The sequence below is a fragment of the Eptesicus fuscus genome, chromosome 8 (genome assembly GCF_027574615.1).
Source record: "Eptesicus fuscus isolate TK198812 chromosome 8, DD_ASM_mEF_20220401, whole genome shotgun sequence".
Lineage (NCBI taxonomy): Eukaryota > Metazoa > Chordata > Mammalia > Chiroptera > Vespertilionidae > Eptesicus > Eptesicus fuscus.
In genome coordinates, this window is record NC_072480.1 from 12428782 (window position 1) to 12452990 (window position 24209).

The window sequence follows — 24209 nt, forward strand, 5'->3', positions numbered from 1 at the left end:
CAGTGGAGGGTGTGCAGGAGGCAGCCAATCAATGATTCTCATCATTGATGTTTCTATCTCTCTCCCTTCCTCTCTGAAATCAATATATATACAAAGAGTGTGAGTTCTGAAGAAGAACCAGGTGATGAGGGGTGATTTTGTTTTGTTTTTAGTTAAGAGAGTTAAGTATATTTTGGATCACTTCTCATAATGGCACTAATAAACATTAGCATTATTACATCACTAGAGGCCAGGTGCATGAATTCGTGCATGGATGGGGTCCGGCCTGCCCATCCCAATTGAGGCTGATTGGGCCAGGCCAGCTTGGGGGAGGAAACGCGGGAGGTGGGGACCAATCGGGGATGGGGCCAGCCAGGGAAAGTGGCCCCAGGCAATTGCAGGCCAGCCCCGCCCCCTGGTCGAACTCCTGGTGGAGGGGACAATTTGCATATTACCCTTTTATTATATAGGAGGATATGGCAAGTCCATGGCAGGTGTGATCAGAGTTCAAAGCTAAATCCCAAGTTGTATTTAGTAACTTGCTGGCGTGATCAGCTGGGCATGTCTTTTTCCTCTTAAGTCTTTCATTATAAGAATGAAGCCTCTTTAGTGAAATTTCAAAGCAAGATTTCTAAAAACTTTAGAAATTTAGATAAATATATTTCAAAGCTGATGGGAATAAAGAAGGGGCAGTTGGAGGCAGAGGAGAGAGAGGGGATAATGATTAACGGAAGGTTCCTGAAATGGGCAGAGAGGCAGGGCTCCACAGTGGAGGGGAGGGTTGACTTTGCACAGGAGAATGACACTTCTCCCCAGGGAAAGCAGGATGTGGAGAGGATGGGGCCTATGGGCTCACAGAGATTTTGGTGGGAGGGTGAGGGAGCTCACACCTCAGGCCTCCAGCTGCTTCGTATGGTAGGAGGCAAAGTCGGCTCTGAGAGTTAACTAGGGGCGGAGGTGAGGGGAGCAAGGAGAGGAGGTCGAAAGAGCAGTTGTGGAGAACTGAAGCAGAACCCGCCACGGTGCCTTGCTGGGTACACTGGTGGGCCTAGCTGAGGGTGGAGGCGTGATCCCTCCACACAGGCCTGGTGCTATCTTCTTGTGCAGCTTCAGTGCAATGGGTAGCCTGCAGTTAGCTGGATCCGTGCAGAGCTGGGCTGTGGCCTAGCAGGTGCATCAGAAAGACAACAAGGTAGCGTTTAGGGTGTGGGTAGGAGAGTGATTGATGAGATGGCCTCCATAATCTGAGGTAAATGCAAGCAGGGAAGTGGCCAGTGGGTGGGCTGACAGTCCAAAAAAAGGGACTTCCTCTAAGGCAGTGGTTCTCAACCTTTCTAATGCCGCGACCCTTTAATACAGTTCCTCATGTTGTGGTGACCCCCAACCATAAAATTATTTTCGTTGCAACTTCATAACTGTAATTTTGCTACTGTTATGAATCGTAATGTAAATATCTGTGTTTTCCGATGGTCTTAGGCGACCCTGCTAGCGGTTCACAGGTTGAGAACCGCTGCTTGTAGAGCCTAAGACCATCGGAAAACAGATATTTACATTACGATTCATAACAGTAGCAAAATTACAGTTATGAAGTAACAACGAAAATAATTTTATGGTTGGGGGTCACCACAACATGAGGAACTGTATTAAAGGGTCGAGGCATTAGGAAGGTTGAGAACCGCTGCTCTAAGGAGAGGAAGCGGGTGGACTCAGATGAAGACACACTTGGAGTTACAAAGATGACTGGATGGAGGTTTGGCTGTCAAGGGACATGCAGCTCCGTGGGGATGACGACAGAAGCAACATGTCAGTGAACCGGATAATCTCTGTCAGGTTAACCCTCTTGCCAAGACCAGACTTGCACCCAGGAAAAGGGAAAGAAATGGGATTGTAATAGCCCCACTTCTTTGTGGTTAGGTAGAGCTTATGCAAATAATTCATAATTTCAAGTTTTTAGAAATCTTGTTTTGAAATCTCACTAAAGAGGCTTCATTCTTATAATGAAGGATAAATAAGAGGAAAAAGACATGCTCAGGTGAGCAAGCTAGCAAGTTACTAAATACAGCTTGGGATTTAGCTTTGAACTCTGATCACACCTGCCATGGACTTGCCATATGATGTAATAATGCTAATGTTTATTAGTGCCATTCTGAGAAGTGATCCATAAAAATGACGATATAGTTCACAGAAAATTAAGTTCACTTAAATTCAAAATAATAATTTTGACTGCATAAAGGCATTAATTTGATTTTTAAAAATTTAAATCTCAATACCAACCTATATTTCTCTGAATGAGCATGCACTCCTTCTCCTTTGCGGAAAACTGGCTTCTGCTTGAAATGCCAAAGTCAAAGCAGTATTTATTCCTCCCCATGTCGAACAAAGTACAATTGAACACTGTTCTCCTCTGTCCCAACGTCAGTCTGTTTTCAGCCAGGCGAACGGTCTTTTCCCCAGGACGCCTGGGGGCCTCCTTGAAGACAGCGATCACCCCTTGGACAAAGATGCATGGCGGGGGCAGCACCATCACCTCCACCCGGGACGCACATGTGAGTTCTGGCACCATCACCAATTTGTATCCAAATTTCTGGGCCAGGTCAATTGGTCCCATGGAGGTAATGACTGAATCTCGGCCAGACAACTTCAGCACCACAGTGACATAGGCTTCTGGCCCCACAGGCGCACAGCCAAACTCAACCCACTGACCTTGGGAGAGTTCTGTCCTCTTGCTGGTTCTTATCTCCAGTGGTTGTTCCTGACTTGTTCTTGCCTCAGGAAGACGGTTGGTGAAGATGACATCCACCAAGATGTCAGGCTGATCCCCAGGAAACAGGCATAGTGGTTGATCGGTGAAAAGGCCCACCTGGAAGGTGCCTTCTGCTGCTCTGGATGTCCTATTCAGATCAACCTGAAAGACGGGCCATTCCACCTGCAGAAAGGCACTTTTCTCCCCCCAGGGAACGGGCGTGCTGCTGTCTGTCACTCCCTGCGTCATTGTGAACCAGTAGTGGCCAGCCTCCTTGAAGTAGAAGCATTCAAACTCAAGTGTCCCCTGGGACTGGTTGGTCAGGAGGTATTTGGTGGTCACAGTCTGATTGGTGTTAGCCTCCAGCAACAGCACAGATACATTCCTCAGGGTCCCATTAGCATCATCAAAATACTGGAAATCCACAGACACTGTGGTGTTGCTTAGCGCTACATGTCCTGGCTCTCCCAAGAGGAGATATTTAGCTTCTCCAAGAACTGAAATGAAATGGTCAGAATGGGTTTTACAAAGGCATGGTTAAGCAGTACTACAGGAGACATCAAAGAAAAAAATCATTATAGACACAAGGCAAGAATGATACAAAATGATGCTTAGTGCTGATTCTGGGACGTGGGCACTATACTGTTTTGATTTTAAAATGGCTCTGTTCCTTTATCTTCCTCTTTTATGGTTATGTTTAAAATAAACAGTAATACTCTGAATTCATAACATTCAACAGTATAATGTGTCTGCAATGACAATCTATAAAGAAAGAGTAACAATTTACAGTCCCCAAGATAAAAATCTAATACCTCACTTTTCTCATTTTAACCATATTCTGGTGTTCAGGTATTTGGGGGAGATGGGTTTACAGTGAAGTCAGAGAAAGCTTGGTTTATTTATTTTTTAATGTGTTTTTATTGATTTTAGACAGGAAGGGAGAGGGAGGAACTGAGAGAGAGAAACACAGATTGGTTGCCACCCATGCACACCCCAACTGGGACTGGACCCGCAACCTGGGCATGTGCCCTGACCGGGAATCGAACTGGTGACCTTTCGGTGCATGGGATGGCACTCAACCAACTGAGCCACACCTGCCAAGGCAGAGAAAGCTTGGTTTAAATGGTATAATATACACTTCTCTAGGTTACTTAAAATTTCAGACCCTAAATATACTTCAAAGTTATTTTTCAGGTATTCAAGACAAGTATTTTGTTGGACATTTTCACTGTAAAGAAACAAATGATCCTGGTTTATATGAGGCAGAAAATTTTGGACAAATAAGAAATGTTGACACTGTTCTCCATGGGTCATCCAAGGAAAGAGTGAAACTTTATGAAACAACTAGGCTTGTCCTTGGCATTATAAAACTGCTATTGCCCCTGGTAGGATGGATGACTACCAGCCCACTACTATTACTCTGTTAGGATCAAACATATCTTTTTAAAAAGAGACCCATAAGAACAACTAAAGTAAAGACTGTAAAAAACATAGAATCTGCCGAAACCGGTTTGGCTCAGTGGATAGAGCGTCGGCCTGCGGACTCAAGGGTCCCAGGTTCGATTCCGGTCAAGGGCATGTACCTTGGTTGCGGGCACATCCCCAGTGGGGTGTGCAAGAGGCAGCAGATCGATGTTTCTCTCTCATCGATGTTTCTAACTCTCTATCCCTCTCTCTTCCTCTCTGTAAAAAATCAATAAAATATATTTAAAAAAAAAACTACATCAAAGGAGACAGGATTTGGCAATGCAACAATTGGCTGGCCATGGCTGGGGTAAGAAACCATTCTAGGTTTAAGGGACTACAGTGCCATTATGGTTTGAAAACCAACATGTGTAAGTATGAATTCATTTATCTTACTATATATATTCATAAGTATACTAGAGGCCCGGTGCACGAAATTCGTGCACGGAGGGGGGTTATCCCTCAGCCCAGCCTGTACCCTCTCCAATCTGGGACCCCTCAAGGGATATCTGACTGCCCATTTAGGCCCGATCCCGGGGATCGGGCCTAAACGGGCAGTCGGACATCCCTCTCACAATCCAGGACTGTTGGCTCCCAACTGCTTGCCTGCCTACCTTCCTGATTGCCCCTAACCGCTTCTGCCTGCCTCTCACAATCCAGGACTGCTGGCTCCCAACTGCTTGCCTGCCTGCCTTCCTGATTTCCCCTAATCGCTTCTGCCTGCCAGCCTGATCACCCCCTAACCACTCTGCTGCCAGCCTGTTTGCCCCCAACTTCCCTCCTCTGCCGGCCTGGTCACCCCTAACTGCCCTCTCCTGCAGGGTTGATCACCTCCAACTGCCCTCCCTTGCAGGCTTGGTCCCTCTCAACTGCCCTCCCTTGCAGGCCAGGTGCCTCCCAACTGCCCTCTCCTGCTGGCCATTTTGTGGTGGCCATCCTGTGTCCACATGGGGACAGGATCTTTGACCATATGGGGGCAGCTATATTGTGTGTTGCAGTGATGATCAATCTGCATAGTACTCTTTTATTAGATAGGATAGAGGCCTGGTACAGGGGTGGGGGCCAGCTGGTTTGCCCTGAAGGGCGTCCCTGATCAGGGTGGGGTACCCTTGGGGCGTGGGGCGGCCTGAGCGAGGGGCCTGTGGTGGTTTGCAGGCCGGCCATGCCCCCTGGCAACGCAAGCGGAGGCCCTGGTATCTGGAATTTATTTTCCTTCTACAATTGAAACTTTGTAGCCTGGAGCAGAGCCAAGCCTGGGGCTCCCTCCGAGGCCCGAAGCCATTTGTGTTGGGGTTATAATTGAAACTTTGTTGCCTTAAGCGGGTGGGCCTGGCCAGGGTGTGTGGAAAGCTTTGCTTCCCCTGTTGCTGGCGGCAACCCTGGCCGGCTCTCTCAAGCTCCATTCTGCCGCCATTTGTTTGAATTTGTTTACCTTCTATAATTGAAACTTTGTAGCTTGAGTGGAGGCTTAGGCCTGCAACGGCTGGCAGAAAGCTTGGCTTCCTCTGTTACCTAGGAAACCTTGCTCTCTGTGGCTGTAGCCATCTTGGTTTGGGTTAATTTGCATACTCGCTCTGATTGGATGGTGGGCATGACTTGTGGGCGTGGCTTGTGGGTGTGTCGGAGGTATGGTCAATTTGCATATTTGTCTATTATTATATAGGATAATATATAAGTGCATATTATATCATATATGTGTCCAAAGGGTCTCAATGTGTTGTTTGGGCTGGTAGTCTTTAAATCTACCCTTACATGTATTCAGTAAATGATTTTTAGAATCAGCACATGAATATATTGGCACATAGAAATTTTGTGGTTTTCTTTTCATTAGCTCAGCAATTCTTCCATTTCTTATTTAAGATGGGGTGAAAGAAAAGATATAAAACTTGGATAGTCCTGAATGCTTGATCACCACTTGCTTGAAAACCTTAGTAGAATAAAGTTGTGGGGTTTTTTTTAATTTATTTAATCAAAACGGAAGTTGAGGGCTACTTCCTTTCAGATGTAAACAATTCAAAGTTAAGGTTAAAAAAAGTGGCTGATTCTTGTGCAGCTTCCGTGGTAGTTCATAGCAGACCTGGTACCTTTTTGTGTACAGCTGGCTAAAGAGACTCCAGTGCTCACTGGATTAAGACTAAGAGGCATACACCATTAAAATACTATGAACAACTCTACTCCAACAAGCTGGACAACCTCGATGAAATGAACATATTCCTAGAAAAATACAAGCTTCTAAAACGCAATCATGAAGAATCAAAAAACCTGAATAGGCCGATAACTACCGAAGAAATTGAAGCAGTAATCAAACAACTTCCAGCAAACAAAAGCCCTGGTCCAGACGGCTTTACAGGGGAGCTCTACCAAACATTCAGAAAAGAACTAAAACCTATCCTCCTCAGACTATTCCAAAAAATTCAAGAGGAAGGCATACTTCTAAGCTGTTTCTATGAGGCCAGCATTACCCTAACTCCAAAACCAGATAAAGACACCACAAAGAAAGAGAACTAGAGGCCAATATCCTAGATGAACATAGATGCTAAAATCCTCAACAAAATTCTAGCAAATCAGATCCAGCATTACATTAGAAAGATCATACACCATGACCAAGTGGAATTTATTCTGGGGATGCAAGGATGGTACAATATCCACAAATCAATAAATGTGATACATCACATAAACAAATTGAGAGACAAAAATCACATAATCATATCAATCAATGCAGAAAAAGCATTTGACAAAAATCTAACACCCTTTCTTGAAAAAAATTCTCAGCAAAGTAGGAATAGAGGGATCATACCTCAACATAATAAAAGCCTTATATGACAAACCTACAGCCAACATCATACTCAATGGGCAAAAACTAAAACCATTTCCCCTAAGAACAGGAAAAAGACAGGGATGCCCACTTTCACCACTCCTGTTCGACATAGTACTGGAAGTGCTAGCCATAGCAATCAGACAAGAAGAAGAAATAAAAGGCATCAAAATTGGAAAAGAAGAAATAAAACTGTCATTATTCACAGATGACATGATATTGTACACAGAAAACCCTAAAGAATCCATCAAAAACTACTAGACTTAATAAATGAATTCGGCAATTTAGCAAGATACAAAATTAACACCCAGAAATCTATGGCTTTTTTATATACCAATAATGAACTCACAGAAAGAGAAACTAAAAAAAACAATCCCACTTACCATTGCACCAAAAAAATTAAGATACCTAGGAATAAACTTAATTAAGGAAGTAAAAGACCTGTACTCAGAAAACTACAGGACATTAAAAAAAGAGATAGAAGAAGACATAAACAAATGGAAGAACATACCATGTTCATGGATTGGTAGAATCAACATCATTAAAATGTCCACACTACCCAAAGCAATTTATAGATTCAATGCAATTCCTGTTAAAATACCAACAGCATATTTCACAGATCTAGAATAAACTCTCCAAAAATTCATCTGGAATAAAAAAATTTTTAAAAAAGACCCAGAATAGCCACAGCAATCCTGGTAAAGACGAACAAAGTTGGAGAGATCACAATACCAGATATCAAGCTATATTACCAAGACACGGTTCTCAAAACTGCATGGTACTGGCACAAGAACAGACATACAGACCAATGGAACAGAGCAGAGAACCCAGAAATAGACCCAAGCCATTATGCTCAATTAATATTCGACAAAGGAGGCAAGAGCATACAATGGAATCAAGGCAGTCTCTTCAATAAATGGTGCTGGGAAATTTGGTCAGATACATGCAAAAAAAAAAAAAAAAAGAAAGAAAGAAACTAGATCACCAACTTATACCATACACAAAAATAAACTCAAAATGGTTAAAGAACTTAAATGTAAGATGGGAAACCATAAAAATCTTAGGAGACTCCTTAGGCAGCAAAATATCAAACATATGTTGTAGCAATATCTTTACTGATACAGCTCCTAGGGCATTGGAAACTAAGGAGAAAATAAACAAATGGGACTACATCATCAAAATAAAAAGCTTCTGCACAGCATAAGAAACCATCAACAAAACAATAAGAAAGCCCACTGCATGGGGAGAACATATTTGCCAATGCTAACTCAGATAAGGATTTAATCTCCAAATTTTACAGGGAACTCATACAACTTAAAAGAAAGATAAACAATCCAATCAAAAAAAATGGCCAAAGGACCTAAATAGACACTTTTTGAATGAGAACATATAGAAAGCCGAGAGACATATGAAAACATGCTCAAAGTCACTAATCATCCGATAGATGCAAATCAAAACAACAATGTGGTACCATCTCACACCTGTCAGAATGGCTATCATCAACAAATCAACGAAGGACAAGCGCTGGCGAGGATGTGGAGAAAAAGGAACCCCCGTGCACTGTTGGTGGGAATGCAGATTGGTGCAGCCACTGTGGAGAACAGTATGGAGATTCCTCAAACAATTAAAAATGGAACTCCGATTCAACACAGTAATCCCACTTCTAGGAATATATCCCAAGAAACCAGAAACACCAATCAGAAACGAAATATGCTCCCCTATGTTCATAGCAGCACAATTTACAATAGCTAAGATTTGGAAACAGCCTAAGTGCCCGTCTGCAGATGAGTGGATTAAAAAACTGTGGTACATCTACACAATGGAATACTATGCTGCTATTTTTTAAAAAAAGGAACTTTTACCATTTGCAACAGCATGGATGGACCTGGAAAGCATTATACTAAGTGAAATAAGCCAGTCGGAGAAAGATAAATATCACATGATCTCACTCATATGTGGGAGAAAGATAAATATCACATGATCTCACTCATATGGATATAATGAACAACATAAACTGATGAACAAAAACAGATCCAGAGACTAAGAAAAACTGGACAGTCCAACCTCAGAGAGAAGGGAGGGTGGGGGGAGGTGGGGAAGGTAGAATAAGAGATCAACCAAAGGACTTGTATGCAAGCATATTAGCATAATAAATGGACACGGACACTGGAGTTGTGGAGGCTTTCCTGGGGGGAGGGAGTGGCGGGGGCGGGAGGTTTCAATGGGGTGGCGGGGGGAGGAGACATATGTAAAACTTTAAACAATAAAAAAAAAGAGGCATACACCACTTAGTTAACGAATGAAAGCCTACTGTCAATGCCAGGGACTGTCAATGAGGCAGATCAAATTCTGATTTGATGGCAACCAATCAATGAAAGAGACATACATGCCCAGTTGGAAATGGAGAAAAAAGATACAATGGGTTCCAGCATAGTGTACTAGAGAGAGAGCTTAGTACTTTACAACTCTTGTCTTTACAGACAAGAATACCATTTCATTTAGAAAACTACAATTTGTATGCCATCCTGACTACTACAGTATAGCTTTCTCTATGATTTCATTTCTTCTCTCCCCATTCCTTTATTGTATTCAAAGGACTGTTGTCTCAATATAAACATGGTGCTTAATAAAAACAACATAGCCCTGGCCCGTTTGGCTCAGTGGATAGAGCAGACTAAAGGGTCATGGGTTTGATTCCGGTCAAAGGGCACGTACTTCGGTTGCAGGCTGGATTCCTGGTATCTCTCTCTCACATCAATGTTTCTCTCTCTGTGTCTTCCCCCTTCCTTCCACTCTCTCTAAAAATCAATGGAAAAAATATCCTCAGCTGAGGATTAAAAAAAACACCATCTTATTGGCAATGGTATATTTTGATCAACATTAAATAGAGAAGGGGAAATAAAAACCTAGACCTATGAATATACCTGTTCTTCCATTAGTAGCCTGTGCACTCAGCTTCTATGCTGTATGCTCTATTTTATGCTCATTCAATTTTTATTTTTATATTCCAGTAAGATATTTTGTGCTCAACAATGATAAACATCCATGGTCCTGGCTGGGTTAGAGCATCATTCCGATACGCAAAGGTTGGGAGTTCAAGTCCCACTCAGGGAATCACACAAGAATCCACAATGAATGCATAAATAAGGGGAACAAATCTCTCTTTCTCTCACTCTCTCTCTCTTAAAAATCAATCAATAAATTAATTTAAAAAGACAATGACAAATACCCTTGCAGACTTTATTTAAATGGAAGATTTTATGTCTTTATTTATCACTATGAAAACAAGGACACTTATAAATAATTGTATGAGGCTGTTACATACAGAGCAATCTGTTTTTAAGTAGGGATAAATGACTTTAAAAGAAATGAATGCCAGATTGGTTTTCTGTAAAAACTTGTTTAATTAAATGTCTTAAAAAAGAAATTACTGAGGAAGAAGATTCACTGGGCAAAATGACCAGTACGAATTCTAGTCCATTTAACTGGCTGTGCCATCAATATTACCCGAGCAGGATTCTCCTTCTCTTGGATCATAATTTTTTCATCAAAATGGAATCAACTTCTACTCTCATACCATCAACTGTTTAGATGTTTATGAAATATTTGGAAATCATCACAACCAGCATTATTGAATCTACTGGTTCAGTAGTTGCATGTCTGAGAAATGAACTCAATATTTAATCGAAACAAGAAAACTAACATTAAACACCAACTGTATGTTCAACCATTCAAGCTGTTTCAAATTCTTGACTATTTTACCGTAGCAACAACCCTATGAAGTCAATATTATTATTAAGGTTAAAAGGAATTAAAAAATTTACTAAAGCCCTAGCTGGTTTGACTCAGTGGATAGAGCATCAGCTTAAGGATCCCAGGTTCAATTTCAGTCAAGGGCACATGCCCGGAGCATGATCCCCAATAGGGGGCGTGCAGGAGGCAGCCAATCCATGATTCTCTCTCATCCTTGGTGTTTCTATCTGTCTCCCCCTCTCTCTTCCTCTCTGTAATCAATAAAAACATATTTTAAAAAAAACCTATCTAAGGTATACAATTGGCAAAGATTGAAAATTCAAATTGGTTCCAATGATAATGTAGCAGCAAAACTCTCTTGTCAAGTGCAATCTTACATCAAACCCCAATGTATAAAACATCATGTAACAACAGGCTTGTCTCCAATTTGTTAAATTGAAAGTGAGTTGTTTTTTATCATATTAAGATTTAAAAATATATTTAAAGTGAAATTTGAATCCATAATTCAAACCTTAAGAGAACCCATGGTTACAAGGATCACAGTTGGAAAGGTACTGCATTATAAACCCTGCCCTGCCTCCTCATGCAGGTCATCAACATCAATGCATTTATAAACTTGTCAATGATGTTTCTTCATTGGTTCTGATAGCATTAAGTACTCTCACAATACTCACCACAGTCACAGAGCACCACCAACAATAGATTTGAAAAGTCTTTCAACATTTGTTTCATTCTGATCAGCAAAATCCCAGGTCTTTGGTCTCCTCATGTCCTTTCTCACATCTAAACTGTGAATGTTTTTTTCAAAAACACCTGTAATTAGAACCTCAGAAAAATGATGATATTCTTAAAATAGTAATTATGAAATTACAAAAACCATTCCAAGAAATCAAACTTCCTACGTGGTACTGAAAAGGAAAAACAAAGGACACTCATTTTCACTGGGGAAATGATCTGTAATTACACACTTCCCTTTTGTTCCATTATAGATCACCTGTTAAGAATATTCAGGGTGCTCAACACCAAGATTATCTTTGCAGAACATCTTCGTAGCACATCTTTAAGTGGAGAATTTGTTAATATTTTCTTAACTTCATCAAAGATAATAGCCAATCATTTTGTTGTTAATCCTCACCCAAAGGTATTTTTCCCGTTGATTTTTAGACTGAGTGGAAGGGAGAGAGAGAAACATCGATGTGAGAGACACATTGATTGGTTGCCACACATGACCAAGCCTACAACCAAGATATGTGCTCTTGACCAGAATCGAACCCTGGACCCTTCAGTTTGCAACTCTATCTACTGAGCCAAACCAGCTAGGGCAGTGGTCGGCAAACTCATTAGTCAACAGAGCCAAATATCAACAGTACAATGATTGAAATTTCTTTTGAGAGCCAAATTTTTTAAACTTAAACTTCTTTTAATGCCACTTCGTCAAAATAGACTCACCCAGGCCGTGGTATTTTGTGGAAGAGCCACACTCAAGGGGCCAAAGAGCCGCATGTGGCTCGCGAGCCGCAGTTTGCCGACCACGGAGCTAGGGCACCAGTCTTGATAATACATCTTCACATATTTATCTGCTTGGTATTTCACACTGATTTACTAAACTTCAGTAAATTTATTAAATGTCTGTCAAACTTCCTTTTTGCATTATGCTATGTGGAAAGGTCCTGCCTTGCTTCCCCAAATGGGCGTACTATCTTCCTTGCACATCCAGGGTGCTATCTGAATTGCTTCATTTCTTAATGCCTAGGAACTATACCAAAGCTATCAAACCTTTAAAAAAGATACCCGGAGTAGTCAATTAATTGTGAACCCCATGTGGCCCTGATTTCCCTTATTTAGGTCACTCTAAAGAGAAAACAGAGAAATAACAATTATCATCTGTCAGTCTTCTAATACTTGTTGCTGTTGTTACGCATCAGGAGACAGATGATTTCATGCAGCAATCTTCCCAGACCACCTAGGAGAGCAGCAAAGACCTTGCTGGCCAGTGCTTCAGAATGATTTGTGGGAGGAGGCACTCACTTCAATATAAACAACTGTTAGACCACAGAATAAGACATCGGGCATTTAAGTGCCCTTTTTTTCATACTAGAACCTAGTAAAAGTGGGCTACTAAACATAACCAAATATATATTTACTTAATGTTCATATTCCCATTATCCAGTTAATAATTTTAATAAATATATTTTATTCCAAATATAAGTATGCTATATCCATTCAAATAAGATAGAAAAATAATGGAATTAAAGAGAATGATTGGAATAATAAAAAATTCAATAGAAAGAGAACTGATATGTGTCTATTAGCTTTCTTATAGTGGGAGTTGGTTGAACAAAGGAAATAGGTGCTGTACTTCCTTAAAGGAAAGCAGAGATTTAAAACGTAATTATGCAGATGATTAGGACTCCCTCCACCCCACCAACAACAAAAAAAGAAAATTCAATTTTGCTCGAATTAGGCACAGACTTGACCTTAATCCTCTTTTTGAACATGGACTGGGGAACCTGGGCAAAGACAGCAAGTGAACATCACGTATCTCCCCAGCAAGCATAGGATTGGGGGCCATTAAAAGCTCCCTTTACGTCAGCGATTCTCAGCAACCAAAGTCAGGAGAGACAAGCATCCATAGCTCCCAAAAGTTTAATGGCTTTCCCCAAATTGCTTGTTTCCCCGTTATAACTATTTTTTTAAAGAAGCTTCTAATTACAACTGATTTTGTGATTACAACACATTTTGCTCAAGAAAATGACCAGTAAAACCTAGAATAGTATAATAATCTATATTTAGAACTGAATAGAAATGGAATTAAATAAACCATCCTACCTGAAATCATAATACAGACTTTTATTTTTATTTTTTTGTATTCTCAAGCTTCTGAAAATAAATGCTGAAATTTTACCAGCTCAACCACTAATTTGAATACTTTAACAGAGCATCGCAAAACAGAATTAATTGCTGGGGGGAAAGCTCTACATTAAAAAAAATGATAACCTTGCTTTGCTCAATTTATCCCAACGTGTTGTTCCCAATACAGTACTTGCTACTTACAGTGTTTGACTTGAGAATCATTTTGAGAAAATAAGAACTTAAGTGTATTTTATACACATTTTAAAATACTTCTATATAGCATTCACAGACAAATTCTAAATGTATCAACTACAGGGTAGGTAGAAGTTGTGACTATTCTCAATGGCTAATGGTTTCACGCCAAGCTCAGATTCCATGTTTTTGGTGAAACCAGCTAACATAATCCCCACAGTGTCTTCATAGTCGCAGAAAAAGACAATGAATTATGCTAAAGGACAGGAGACCAATGGCTTATTACAAATAAAAGGGAAAAGACGCCCTAGCTGGTTTGGTTCAGTGGACAGAGCGCTGGCTAAGGACAGAAGGGGCCCGTTAGATTCCGGTCAAGGGCACATGCCGAGGTTGTGGGCTCGATCCCCAGTAGGGGGAGTGCAGGAGGCAATCAATCAGTGATTCACTCTCATCATTGATATTTCTATCTCTCTCTCTCTCTCTCCCCCTCTCCCTTCCTCTCTGAAATTCATAAAGATATATAAATCAATACATAAGTAAAAGGGAAAACAAAAAAAGAAGCAGTTATTGTGTCCCTCTGGTAAACCTGCACATGTTTGTGAGTGCATACATCTAATAATAATATCTATTAGGATGAAATCCCTAATTCCAAAGCAGCTCGGGTGAAGCGGCTTTATTTACTAGTACCTGTGCAGTCCGGTCGGCTCTGCCCTGGTCCCACCCTCCCACCCTTCGGGTGCAGCTTCCCGGGGAGTGGTGCGCTCCCACATCCACCCAGCCTTCCAAAGGCCCCGAGTCAGGTTCATGCTTGCAAACAGAGCCCGGCCTGTGAGGTCAGAGAGAGCTCTCTGAGAATGAGGGCCGTTTTGAAACGCCTAGATCCCAAAAAGGGTTTCTTTTGGGGAAAAGGGCTGACTTGTTCCCAAAGGCTTAACCACCTAAGACGTATTCTCCGAGGGTCTCAGCTGTTCTGACTTAGCGGTCCACAGCCAGCTCCGGTCCCCCGGCAGCACCTGCGCCTGGGGAGCCCTGGGACGCAGTTAGGGCCCGTCGCCCGGGGGCGGGCTGAACACCGAGCCGTGAGGGGAGGCGACCGGGTGCGTCGAGGGACTGGCACCGTCGGTCCGCCTGCGCTTTCGGGCAGCGGGGAGATTGAGGCGACGGGGTGCGGGCAGTCCCGCAGCACAGGGGCGCCTGCCCGGCCGCGCGGGGGGCTCTTCTTACCTCTCGGGACTGGCGGGGTCAGCGGCGCGGGGCGGCGCGGAGCGCGCGGGTCGGAAGCCCCGGGGCCCGCGAGGTAGTGCGCGAACGCATCCCGCGACCGTGACTGCGCGACCGGGCCCGGCGGCTCCCGACCGCAGCCCCACCCGGACCCGGGCCCGCCCCCGACGGCGCGGGGTGGGCGGCACTCGGAGGGCGGGGGCCTGCGCGAGCCGGCGAGGCCCGCCCCGTGTCCAGGGCGGCGCGTCCTTTCCTGCCTGCGCCCCGCGGGGAACGGGAAACGCGCGCGGACCGCCGGGCCGGCAGGAGCGGGCACAGACCCGGCCGAGGCACACACACCCTCAGCCCGCGGGCGGCACTGGGCTGCAGGGCGAGCCAGCGGCCTCCGGACTTTTCAGATTTAATCACTTCTCTCCCGGGGGAGCACAAAGCCAGCCACTGAAGGGACAGAGCTGGTGGGTGGTAAACATGGTTTCCCAAAATACTCGGTTTCCCAAATGTTATGGAGAAGTTTTAAAAGAAAACAGTTCAGGGAAGGTGCAATTTGTTTTTCTTTCTCAGGAGCCAGCGTTGGTTATTGAGTTGTAAATTTACATTTTAAAAACTCTCATCTGCAGGTGAAGATCTTCTTAAGAGGATAGAGTTCCATCTTGTTCAGCAGTTGTGCGGTTTTTTGGGTACACGATGTGCACCACCGATTACCATTTGGTTTTCTTTAACAGACAAAACTGACAGAGGAATAGAAATCACAGCATCCTGGTGGCCTCGGGGAGCAGGTGATTGGAAAGAAGCGCCAGGGAACTTTTTGTGATGACAGATATATTCTACTGGTTGCGGTGTGTGTTACACGGATTATCAAAACTTACTCAATTTAAGAGCTATGCATTTCACTGTGAATTTTACCTCAATTTTTAAAACTCTTAAAATACAGCATTTGCAAGTCCCTGAATCCATCCTTAGTCTTTAAAAGGTAGCACAATTATCAAAGGTTGTCAGAGATACCAAATTTGCTAAGTACTTACCTTGTCAAATAACTAATTCTAGCAGTACTAATTAGACCCAAAGTTTCAAAAAAGGCTTTAAGGCCATCATTCACTTTCACTCCCAGTAGAATTAACTAGTCCAATATCCATGTAACTCAAATTGGGATTCCTTTTCAACTAACTACATGCCAAGGTCCCTGGCATTTTCAGCTTTAAAAGCAAAAAGCTCAATGGAAAGACGGCTTTGGAGTTAGAGCTGAGATTACTATTCCCAGCCCTGCCTCTGTAACCTTGGGCAAATGGCAATCCCTCCTTCCCTCCACTGTGAAAGTCATACAGTATCAGTTCCATTTAAGTTTCTTGGTGACTGAGTGAAACATGTAGAAAGCACTTTGCATTAATCTTTCAGACACACACCCTCCCTTAGAAACCCACTCTTGAGGGGTGGAAGGACCTAAATCCAGATGCAAATGGCTGAATCACTGTGCTTGGTCATTTTTGCCTTAATTAGAATTCTTGCCAAACTATATTACTGTCTTTATTGGACAATTAAGATAGTTTAAGCTTTTCTAAAAGAAGGCAACATAGCCCTGACCAGTGCCGCTCAGTGGTTAGTGTTGGCCCGTGAACTGAAGGGTCGTGGGTTCAATTCCCAGTCAAGGACACATACCTGGGTTGCAGGTTCACTCCCCCACCCTTGGTTGGGGCATGTTTGGGAGGCAACCGATTGATGTGTCTTTCTCACATGGATGTTTCTTTCTCTCTCCCCACACTGCCTCCCTCAGGATCAGCAACTGCTCTAATGATCTTGTGCAAATTGTGTAAAATTTATTCACTGTCTCAGTAACATCAGTTTATCCGGAGAGGTCTTTTCTTGCCCTAGGTAATACTAAGAGAAAAGGTTTAACTAACTCATGATTATCAGGACACAAGGAAGTACACAATGACCCAATTTTCAGTGTAATAATAGATCTTACGTGTGTGTTAACCTGACTTTTCGGGAGTGCTCCAGCATCATGGATATGGCCCGTATTATAAAATCTGAGTAAGACAGAGTGTGTCTCAGATAGGCTGAGCCCAGACAAGGCTGGCTGAGAAGCCTCTTGGGGACTGGGTAAAGGACGAAGATTTAGGTTTGCAAGTCAACACATTATAATCCAAAAACCACTCAGTTCAGTTAATGCTTTCACTAGGACAATACCATGTACAATTACCGACTTAGACCAGCAGGAATTCAAAAGAAGTGTTATATGACAGTCCTTAAACAAAGAAACCCGATTTCTCTATTTTCTTATGGCATTAAAATAGAGAACAATACAAAATATAGTCAAGTATATTGGGCAGACAACTCTTATGGAATTTAGAAACAGTAAGTTGTGTACTGGAATTTTTCGAGAGCACATGGGATTGATTAATGAGAAGGGGGGTGGGGACGTGAGAAGAAGTAATAAAAGAAGTTTGGACAGACAAGGGAAGTGCATCCCAGAATGAGGAAGGGGCACACCGCATGCTGTTCCCTTGACCTTCCACCCACTGCAGATTACTTGGTTCTTGTGAGCCGAGTTTACCAAGCTCGTCCTCTCCCACAGGCCTTTTCCGATTCCTCCAGGAGAGCTAAGAGCTCCTTCCTCTGTCTTCCACCGCATGGTACCTGTGCCCCTCCATGGCACGCACTTCATTCCATCCTCAATTAAGTTTGCTCACATCCATTTCCCCGAGTAGGCCACCCTCTTACGGGCAAGAGCTCTATCCTACTCACTTTTTGTATACCACCACCACCACCCCCACCCCCACCACCACCACCACCACCACCAGTGGCCCACAAAGTTCCTCACGCTAAGTTGGTATGTATGAAAAAATGTTTCCTTAATTGAATTGAATGGGAGATAAAGTAGGGTAAAGTGAAGCCAAATTTTAATAGGTAAATGCATCAGAGTTCATTCATTCAATAAATATTTATTGAGTGCTTACTGTGTGCCAGGCCTTGTTCTAGGCTCTGAGGCTATGTCCATGAACAAACCAGATCAAAACCTTTGCCCTTGTGGAGCTAATACTCTAGATCTATCATAAGGGAAGGGATAAGCAATAAATTTACATAAATTCAACCATACCTAGCAGCAACAAAAGGAGACAACACATTTAAACAGTTTAATTATTGGCGCTATAAAAGTCTACTGCTGGTATGTAGTTTTTATTATATATTGCACTTACCATATTCATAAAATACTCATACCCAGGAATCACTACAGGGATTCTAATGTAAGACTCTATGTAGAACTTTATTGGCATTTAAGAGATTTTCAAGGATCATTTTGAGCATGTTCGATTTCATACTTAGGCACAGTCTTTAAAATTTAACCACCCTGTAAGTTGTGACTCTACTGCTCCAAGATGAAAACTCAGATTGTTGGGCAAAGGAGAATCATTTTAAGCAGATGAATATGAGAATAATGACATGATGAATCCACATTTGGTCATATTAGTCTGATGACAGCGAATAAGATACAGTACATTCACATGAATACACCTGGTCAATCAACGGTGGAATTCACATCAAGAATTTTTTTTAAAAAGTTCATGAGCCATTTTCCATTCTTATAAAACAACTAAAATAGTAAGAGCTTGAGGTAAAAAATAATTATAATCAACTCTTGATTACAAACCTAAAAGAACAAATTATAACATACCAGCTTATTCCGATTAAAGGTTTATGATTTTCATATATTTTCCAAAGAGTATTTAAAAGACACCAAGTTAAGAAAAACCATTTTTAATTTTGCAATAACTTCATATACATTAATACCAATCATTTAACCCCAAAAACAATCTACTCGTACAATATAAAAAAATTTTGGACAGTATGTGTCTAGAAATATTCCATTACCATAAAGCTACCAACAGATTAATGCTCCTAAGAGCAAAGTTAGGAAAGCAAAAACAATAATTGTACCAGTGATAAGCACCAAGACAGAACTTTTTTGCACTTAGGACCTGATTGGTTGTATTTAAACATAACCTCTACTAATGGAGGACCAAAATAACACCTTATTTGACAAAAAAAAGAAAAAGATAAAAAAATATATACTGAGGTGTGGAAAATGTGAAGAATGCCCACGTGAAGAATAAAACAATGCTGCCCTGGCTGGTTTGGCTCAGTGATTAAGAGCGTCGGCCCACACACCAAAGGGTCCTAGGTTCAATCCCCGGACTGCTCAGGGCTCATGTGGGAGAAAACCAGTCAATGTCTCTATCTCTCGGTCTCTCCACCCCATCCCCCCAACCCTGTCTCCCTTCCACTCTCTCTAAAAAAGAAAAAAAAAAAATCAATGGAAAATATATCCTCATATAAAGATTAACAAAAAATAATAATAATAAAAACAGTGAAGGCAATCACATTTGGTTTGGTTTTGGGGTTTTTTGGGCAAAATACATTCATATGTCACTTTACTGCCTCTTTAGTTCACTGTATACAATTCAGATTGCTCCATTTTTGTTAACGTGTTGTCACACTAATGTAAATAAATATGCTGAATTATGGGAGTTTGCTGTAATGAATCCACAGCATTAGAGCTAGATCCCAGTAGAGCTGGATCTTAGCTGTGCAGCCCAGAGAGGAGTGATGTACAAACAAGCTTACACAATGGCCTCAAAGACTTGGGCAGCCAGACACTGAATTTCCCCCAAAACAAACCTGAGGCTGAGCAGTGAAGGAATTAGGGGATATGTCATCACAATTTAGAATCAGTGACACACTTGGAAAATGAAGAGTAAGGAAGGATGCCTCGGGCACAACATTCCCAAGACACTGGAGGATGTGAAGCAGCAACAGCCACTTTTCTGGGAGGAATCAGGGACGGACTCTGGCTGCACTTGGAGGGATTCCCTGGGTCTGCAGCTGAGGATCCCGGCACCTGTAGCAGCCTCTGGCAGCAGCACTCACCTCACTGAGAACATCTGAGAGTGTGAACCTGGGTATGGCCTCCTCCTGCTCTCAATGGTTCCCTCAACACAGATACTATCCCCTCTGGATGCTTGGGCGAAAATCATCACTGCCTTCCACTTCTGACTCAGTCTCAGAATGAGGGACTCCTCTGTGCCTGCTGGTCCCTGAGTTTGAGGTAATCCCAGCATATTGTATGCTATACAGCTGGAACATATAAAGTCAGGGAGTCCACTTTAACACTCAAGCAATCTAAACTCAGCATTATCCAGTTTTTGCTACCTCAGTAATACTTTTTAGCAGGAAAGTTCCTCCACACAACTTATCATGTAAAGAACAAATATTGCTAGAATATGATAGGGCAGATTTTTAAAGTTCAGTGTGAAACTCCTTAAGGGAAAGAAAAGGAGACATATTATTTTTCCACTTTTATGTTCCTGAGCCATCTACTTCCCAAATTTGTAATCATATCTCTGGGCATGTCTGTACAGCTCTTTAATTCAGTTTCAAGATCCACAGCATTTTTTAAACAAAATGACATAGTTGCATTCTTTAAATGTCAGGCATGAAATCATCACTTAAAAAAAAAACTAGTTAGGTAATATATACGTGAGTCAGATACAATTCTCTCCTTTTTTAAGGTGCTTTATTTGTCTGTTGGAGACATGTTATGACTGTTTCTAATAAAAGCCCTTAGAAGGAGCCTCCGCAGTTTGATATTTTGTTCCAATGTTGTCAGGTTCTTAAACTACACTGAATGTGGGACTTGCTTCATGAAAACCCCCCAGACTGGACAAAAACTTCACTTATGTATAATTCAGTGAATTTCAGTCACACCAAAATAACGAACTAACCTGTCTAACATGCAGCTTCTCTTTTTCTTCCCCCATGAACTAAATAGTTAGATTTGATGATCAAGTTAAAATCCACTATATTTCAAGTTAAACTATGAGGGTTCTATACAAGTGTAGCATGATTTTAAATTCACATTGGCATTCATTTTTCTGTATTTTCCTATATTCGTCCTAAATCAACTTCCTATCCCATCATATTAGGAAGAAATTAAAAGGGTTTTACAGTTCCAGCAAATTCTCAGTTTATCAGAGTTTACCCTTAGCTCAGCATCATACAACCTCTACATGATGCAAGTACATGGATAAGAAGTATTTCAAATACAAAAAAACCTTAGCTCTGTGTCATAAATAAATTTGGGTAAAACCGCAAGCCTTCCACTGAGTCGTCTCGGCAAAGATGGCCCATCTTCTCTGCAAGTAGCAACCTAGGAATCAAGGGAGAAAACCACATCATCTGTCCATTCAGAAACACAAGTTGTAACAAAGAGCAAGGACCTTCCTTACCTTTCTTTAGCTAGCAGGACAGACATTCCCACAAGCTTGGCAAACTCTTCTGATGTTAGGGATCCCTTTTCTGAAACCTAATAGAAACACACAGCAAAATAAAATGTCATAATTTAGACCACCTAGGTACTAACCTAGAAAGAATTTCTACCAGCTATACTCAGGAAATAATTTACTGAATGTTCTACTAAAATCCAAAAAATACCCACTATAGAACTAAGTCTTCACTAATGTTTAATGCTACAAAAGCTGAAGGACCCAGACCAAAAAAAGTAGAGGCTAAAATATAAAACCCTCTATAATATAATCAAGGCGCTGTACTAAAGTCTAAAAAAATTTTTTATATTCTTAAAAGGAATATATAACAAATTCTAATTGAATTCATATTACACAATCCAGTGAAGAACCTTCTTTATATATCGGTTTAGTTTTAAGTATGTGGTCAAAATACCTATAGTCTCAGGTATTTTCATCTAGTTTAAATTGAAAAGTATAATAAATGTAAGCTATTCAAATTATACAGGCTCACCATAGAGACTATGAAGGTAGTAATAGTTCAAGTACCCTGATGAGTAATAGCAGTTTGGCCATAAAATCCATCTAAACTAGAGTTGCTTTTCATATTTTTGAAACAATTATTTCATAAAACAACTTTTGATGTTTGTAATGCTACTTACGTAATTGCTACTAAAAGTAAAAGTTCTATCGTGGATAACATTCTGATTAACAAAGTTAAAAAACCTGTTCTCAAGATAGCTTCAAACAAAAAGAAAACACCTCATTAATTCTAATTCTCTTTTCTTGTAAGATGTTTTGAGCGTCAGTACATTTCAAAAAAAGCCTTCAGAGAATAACTAAGATTAGTATTTATTCATTGTTAATGATAAACCATTTTTAACTGGGCCAACAAACATTACTTTTTAGTAAAGTTAAGTTCAAAAGGAAATCCTGTTTCTCAAGTTGCTAGACATCGGGTCCTCCCAGCAAGCCCTAATGACTAGAGGAAACTGGGTTCACATACTGTCTCCAAGGCTGAGGCCACCATTTCCTCTTCCTTGTGGGACTGCAGCTCAATTACCATGACGCCACTGTCAAAAACTCGGAGCCTAAAAGCAGCAGGCGGGAGAACAAAGCTGTGAACATCTAGGATCTTCAACCACTACGGAGGCACAGATATTACTCACCTTCTCTTTGCCCAGGTATGAGGCAACATTAACACAAAACATCATTTGAAACTTAACAATCACAAGCAACCATGGCATAACTACAAAGCTCATGAATGAACTATCATCTACATTCTAAAAAACCAAAAACATATCTGGCTATTTTTTCAATTTTTTTATTTTCCAATTATAGTTGACATTCAATATTATTTCATATTAGTTTCAGATGTACAACGTAGTGATTAGAGAATTATATAATTTATGAAGTTATCACCTGATAATTCTAGTACCCATCTGGCACCATTCATAGTTATTACAGTAATATTCACTACGCAGTACATCTCTGGCTAATTTTTTTTAACCATGAAGATAAGGAAAATATAATTCACAGCTGAACATCTGTACTTCTGGGTCTCCAGAGACAAACACAGAAAGTCTAAGGGAAGAGGAGCTAGTTACCCTGACCTCATGGGAAGAGCCCACATTCTTATCTCACTGCGCCAAAACGACAGGAGTTGGATTACTACCCCCCTCAGGCCATGCACAGGATGGAAGCCAGGATGACAGAGGTGCTTGTGGTGCCAAGTGAATTCTGTTAACATAGAATTTCCAGAGGGGCAAAATGTTGGCTCACCCCACAGGATGGCAGACCTGGCAGGGCTTTCCTATCTAATTAGTGCGGGATAGTGGCTATAGTTGGCAAACTTCCTGCAGAGATTCTTTTACCTGAGAGGTAATTTCAGAGCTTCCAGCATCTTGCATGCATTCACTAAATCTTCTGGTGAGAGCAACTAATGGGGGGGAAAAAATCCAGTTTATACTGCAAATTAATAGAGTGATGCTATATAATTATAACGACCACTAAAACAGAAGAGAAATTTTTAAAATTGTCATTTGTCAAGGATTTTAGGTGGCTTAATCACTACAAAGCAAAAAATTAACAAAGAAGCAAAAACTTCTATTCATTAAAGCAGTGCTAGCCAATAGAAACAGAAGGTAAGTCATGTATATAATTTTAAATTTTCTAGTAGCCATATTAAAAAATTAAAAGAAACAGGTGAATTTAATTTTAACACATATATACCCAATAGATCAAAAATTCAGTATACAGAGTGGGGCAAAAGGTTTACAGTTGTTCGTATGGAAAATAATACAATTAATAAATAATAATCCTATATAATAAAAGCCTAATATGTTAAATGTCCAGTCATTCGGTCAACCAATCAAAGCGTAATCTATACTAATAAGAGGGTAATATGCTAATTAGACAGGGTCAACTGGACATCCAACTTCCTTCCGGACAAAGCCATGGTGGTGGGTGCCGAGGCAGAGGAGGGTAGGGGTGATCAAGTTTGCAGGGGAGCAGTTGGGAGGTGGCCAGGCTAGCAGGGGGGCAGTTAGGGGGCAGCCAGGCCAGCAGGGGGGCAGTTGGGGGCGGCCAGGCTGGCAGGTGGCAGTTAGGGGGCAACAAGGCCGGCAGGGGGCCAGTTAGGGGGCAGCCAGGCCAGCAGGGAGCAGTTAGGGGGTGACCAGGCCGGCAGGGGGCAGTTAGGGGGTGGCCAGTCCGGCAGGGGCAGGGGGGCAGTTAGGGGGCAGCCAGGCTGGCAGAGCAGAGGGGTGGTTAGGGGGAGGCCAGGCCAGCAGGGGAGCAGTTAGCGGAAGCCAGGCTGGCAGGGGGGCAGTTAGAGGGTGGCCAGGCCGGCAGGGGGGCAGTTTGGGGGTGTACAGGCTGGCTGGGGACCAGT

General features: G+C 41.8%; 2 protein-coding genes across 7 annotated transcripts in view; both read right to left on the minus strand.

Moving 5' to 3' along the window:
• THSD1 (thrombospondin type 1 domain containing 1) overlaps window positions 1-15148 on the minus strand; it is a 56840-nt gene extending 41692 nt beyond the window's left edge. For 2 of the 3 annotated variants that reach the window (XM_054719773.1, XM_054719771.1), the window contains exons 1-3: window positions 15024-15148; window positions 11429-11542; window positions 2254-3219 (exon numbers count right to left, since the gene is read on the minus strand). In XM_054719773.1, the coding sequence (XP_054575748.1) occupies window positions 2254-3219; window positions 11429-11486 (1024 nt within the window). In that variant the 5' untranslated portion in view covers window positions 11487-11542; window positions 15024-15148. Of the gene's footprint in view, window positions 1-2253; window positions 3220-11428; window positions 11568-11748; window positions 11920-15023 lie in introns of all 3 variants that reach the window. The other variant, XM_054719772.1, reaches the window with a different exon arrangement.
• Window positions 15149-18263: 3115 nt separating this feature from the next.
• Window positions 18264-24209, minus strand: part of VPS36 (vacuolar protein sorting 36 homolog) — a 39846-nt gene continuing 33900 nt past the window's right edge. For 3 of the 4 annotated variants that reach the window (XM_054719776.1, XM_054719775.1, XM_008152069.3), the window contains 4 exons: window positions 23191-23255; window positions 22323-22407; window positions 21302-21378; window positions 18264-21222 (listed from right to left, as the gene is read on the minus strand). In XM_054719776.1, coding sequence (XP_054575751.1) covers window positions 21129-21222; window positions 21302-21378; window positions 22323-22407; window positions 23191-23255 — 321 coding nt within the window. In that variant the 3' untranslated portion in view covers window positions 18264-21128. The remainder of the gene's footprint in view (window positions 21223-21301; window positions 21379-22322; window positions 22408-23190; window positions 23256-24209) is intronic. The other variant, XM_054719774.1, reaches the window with a different exon arrangement.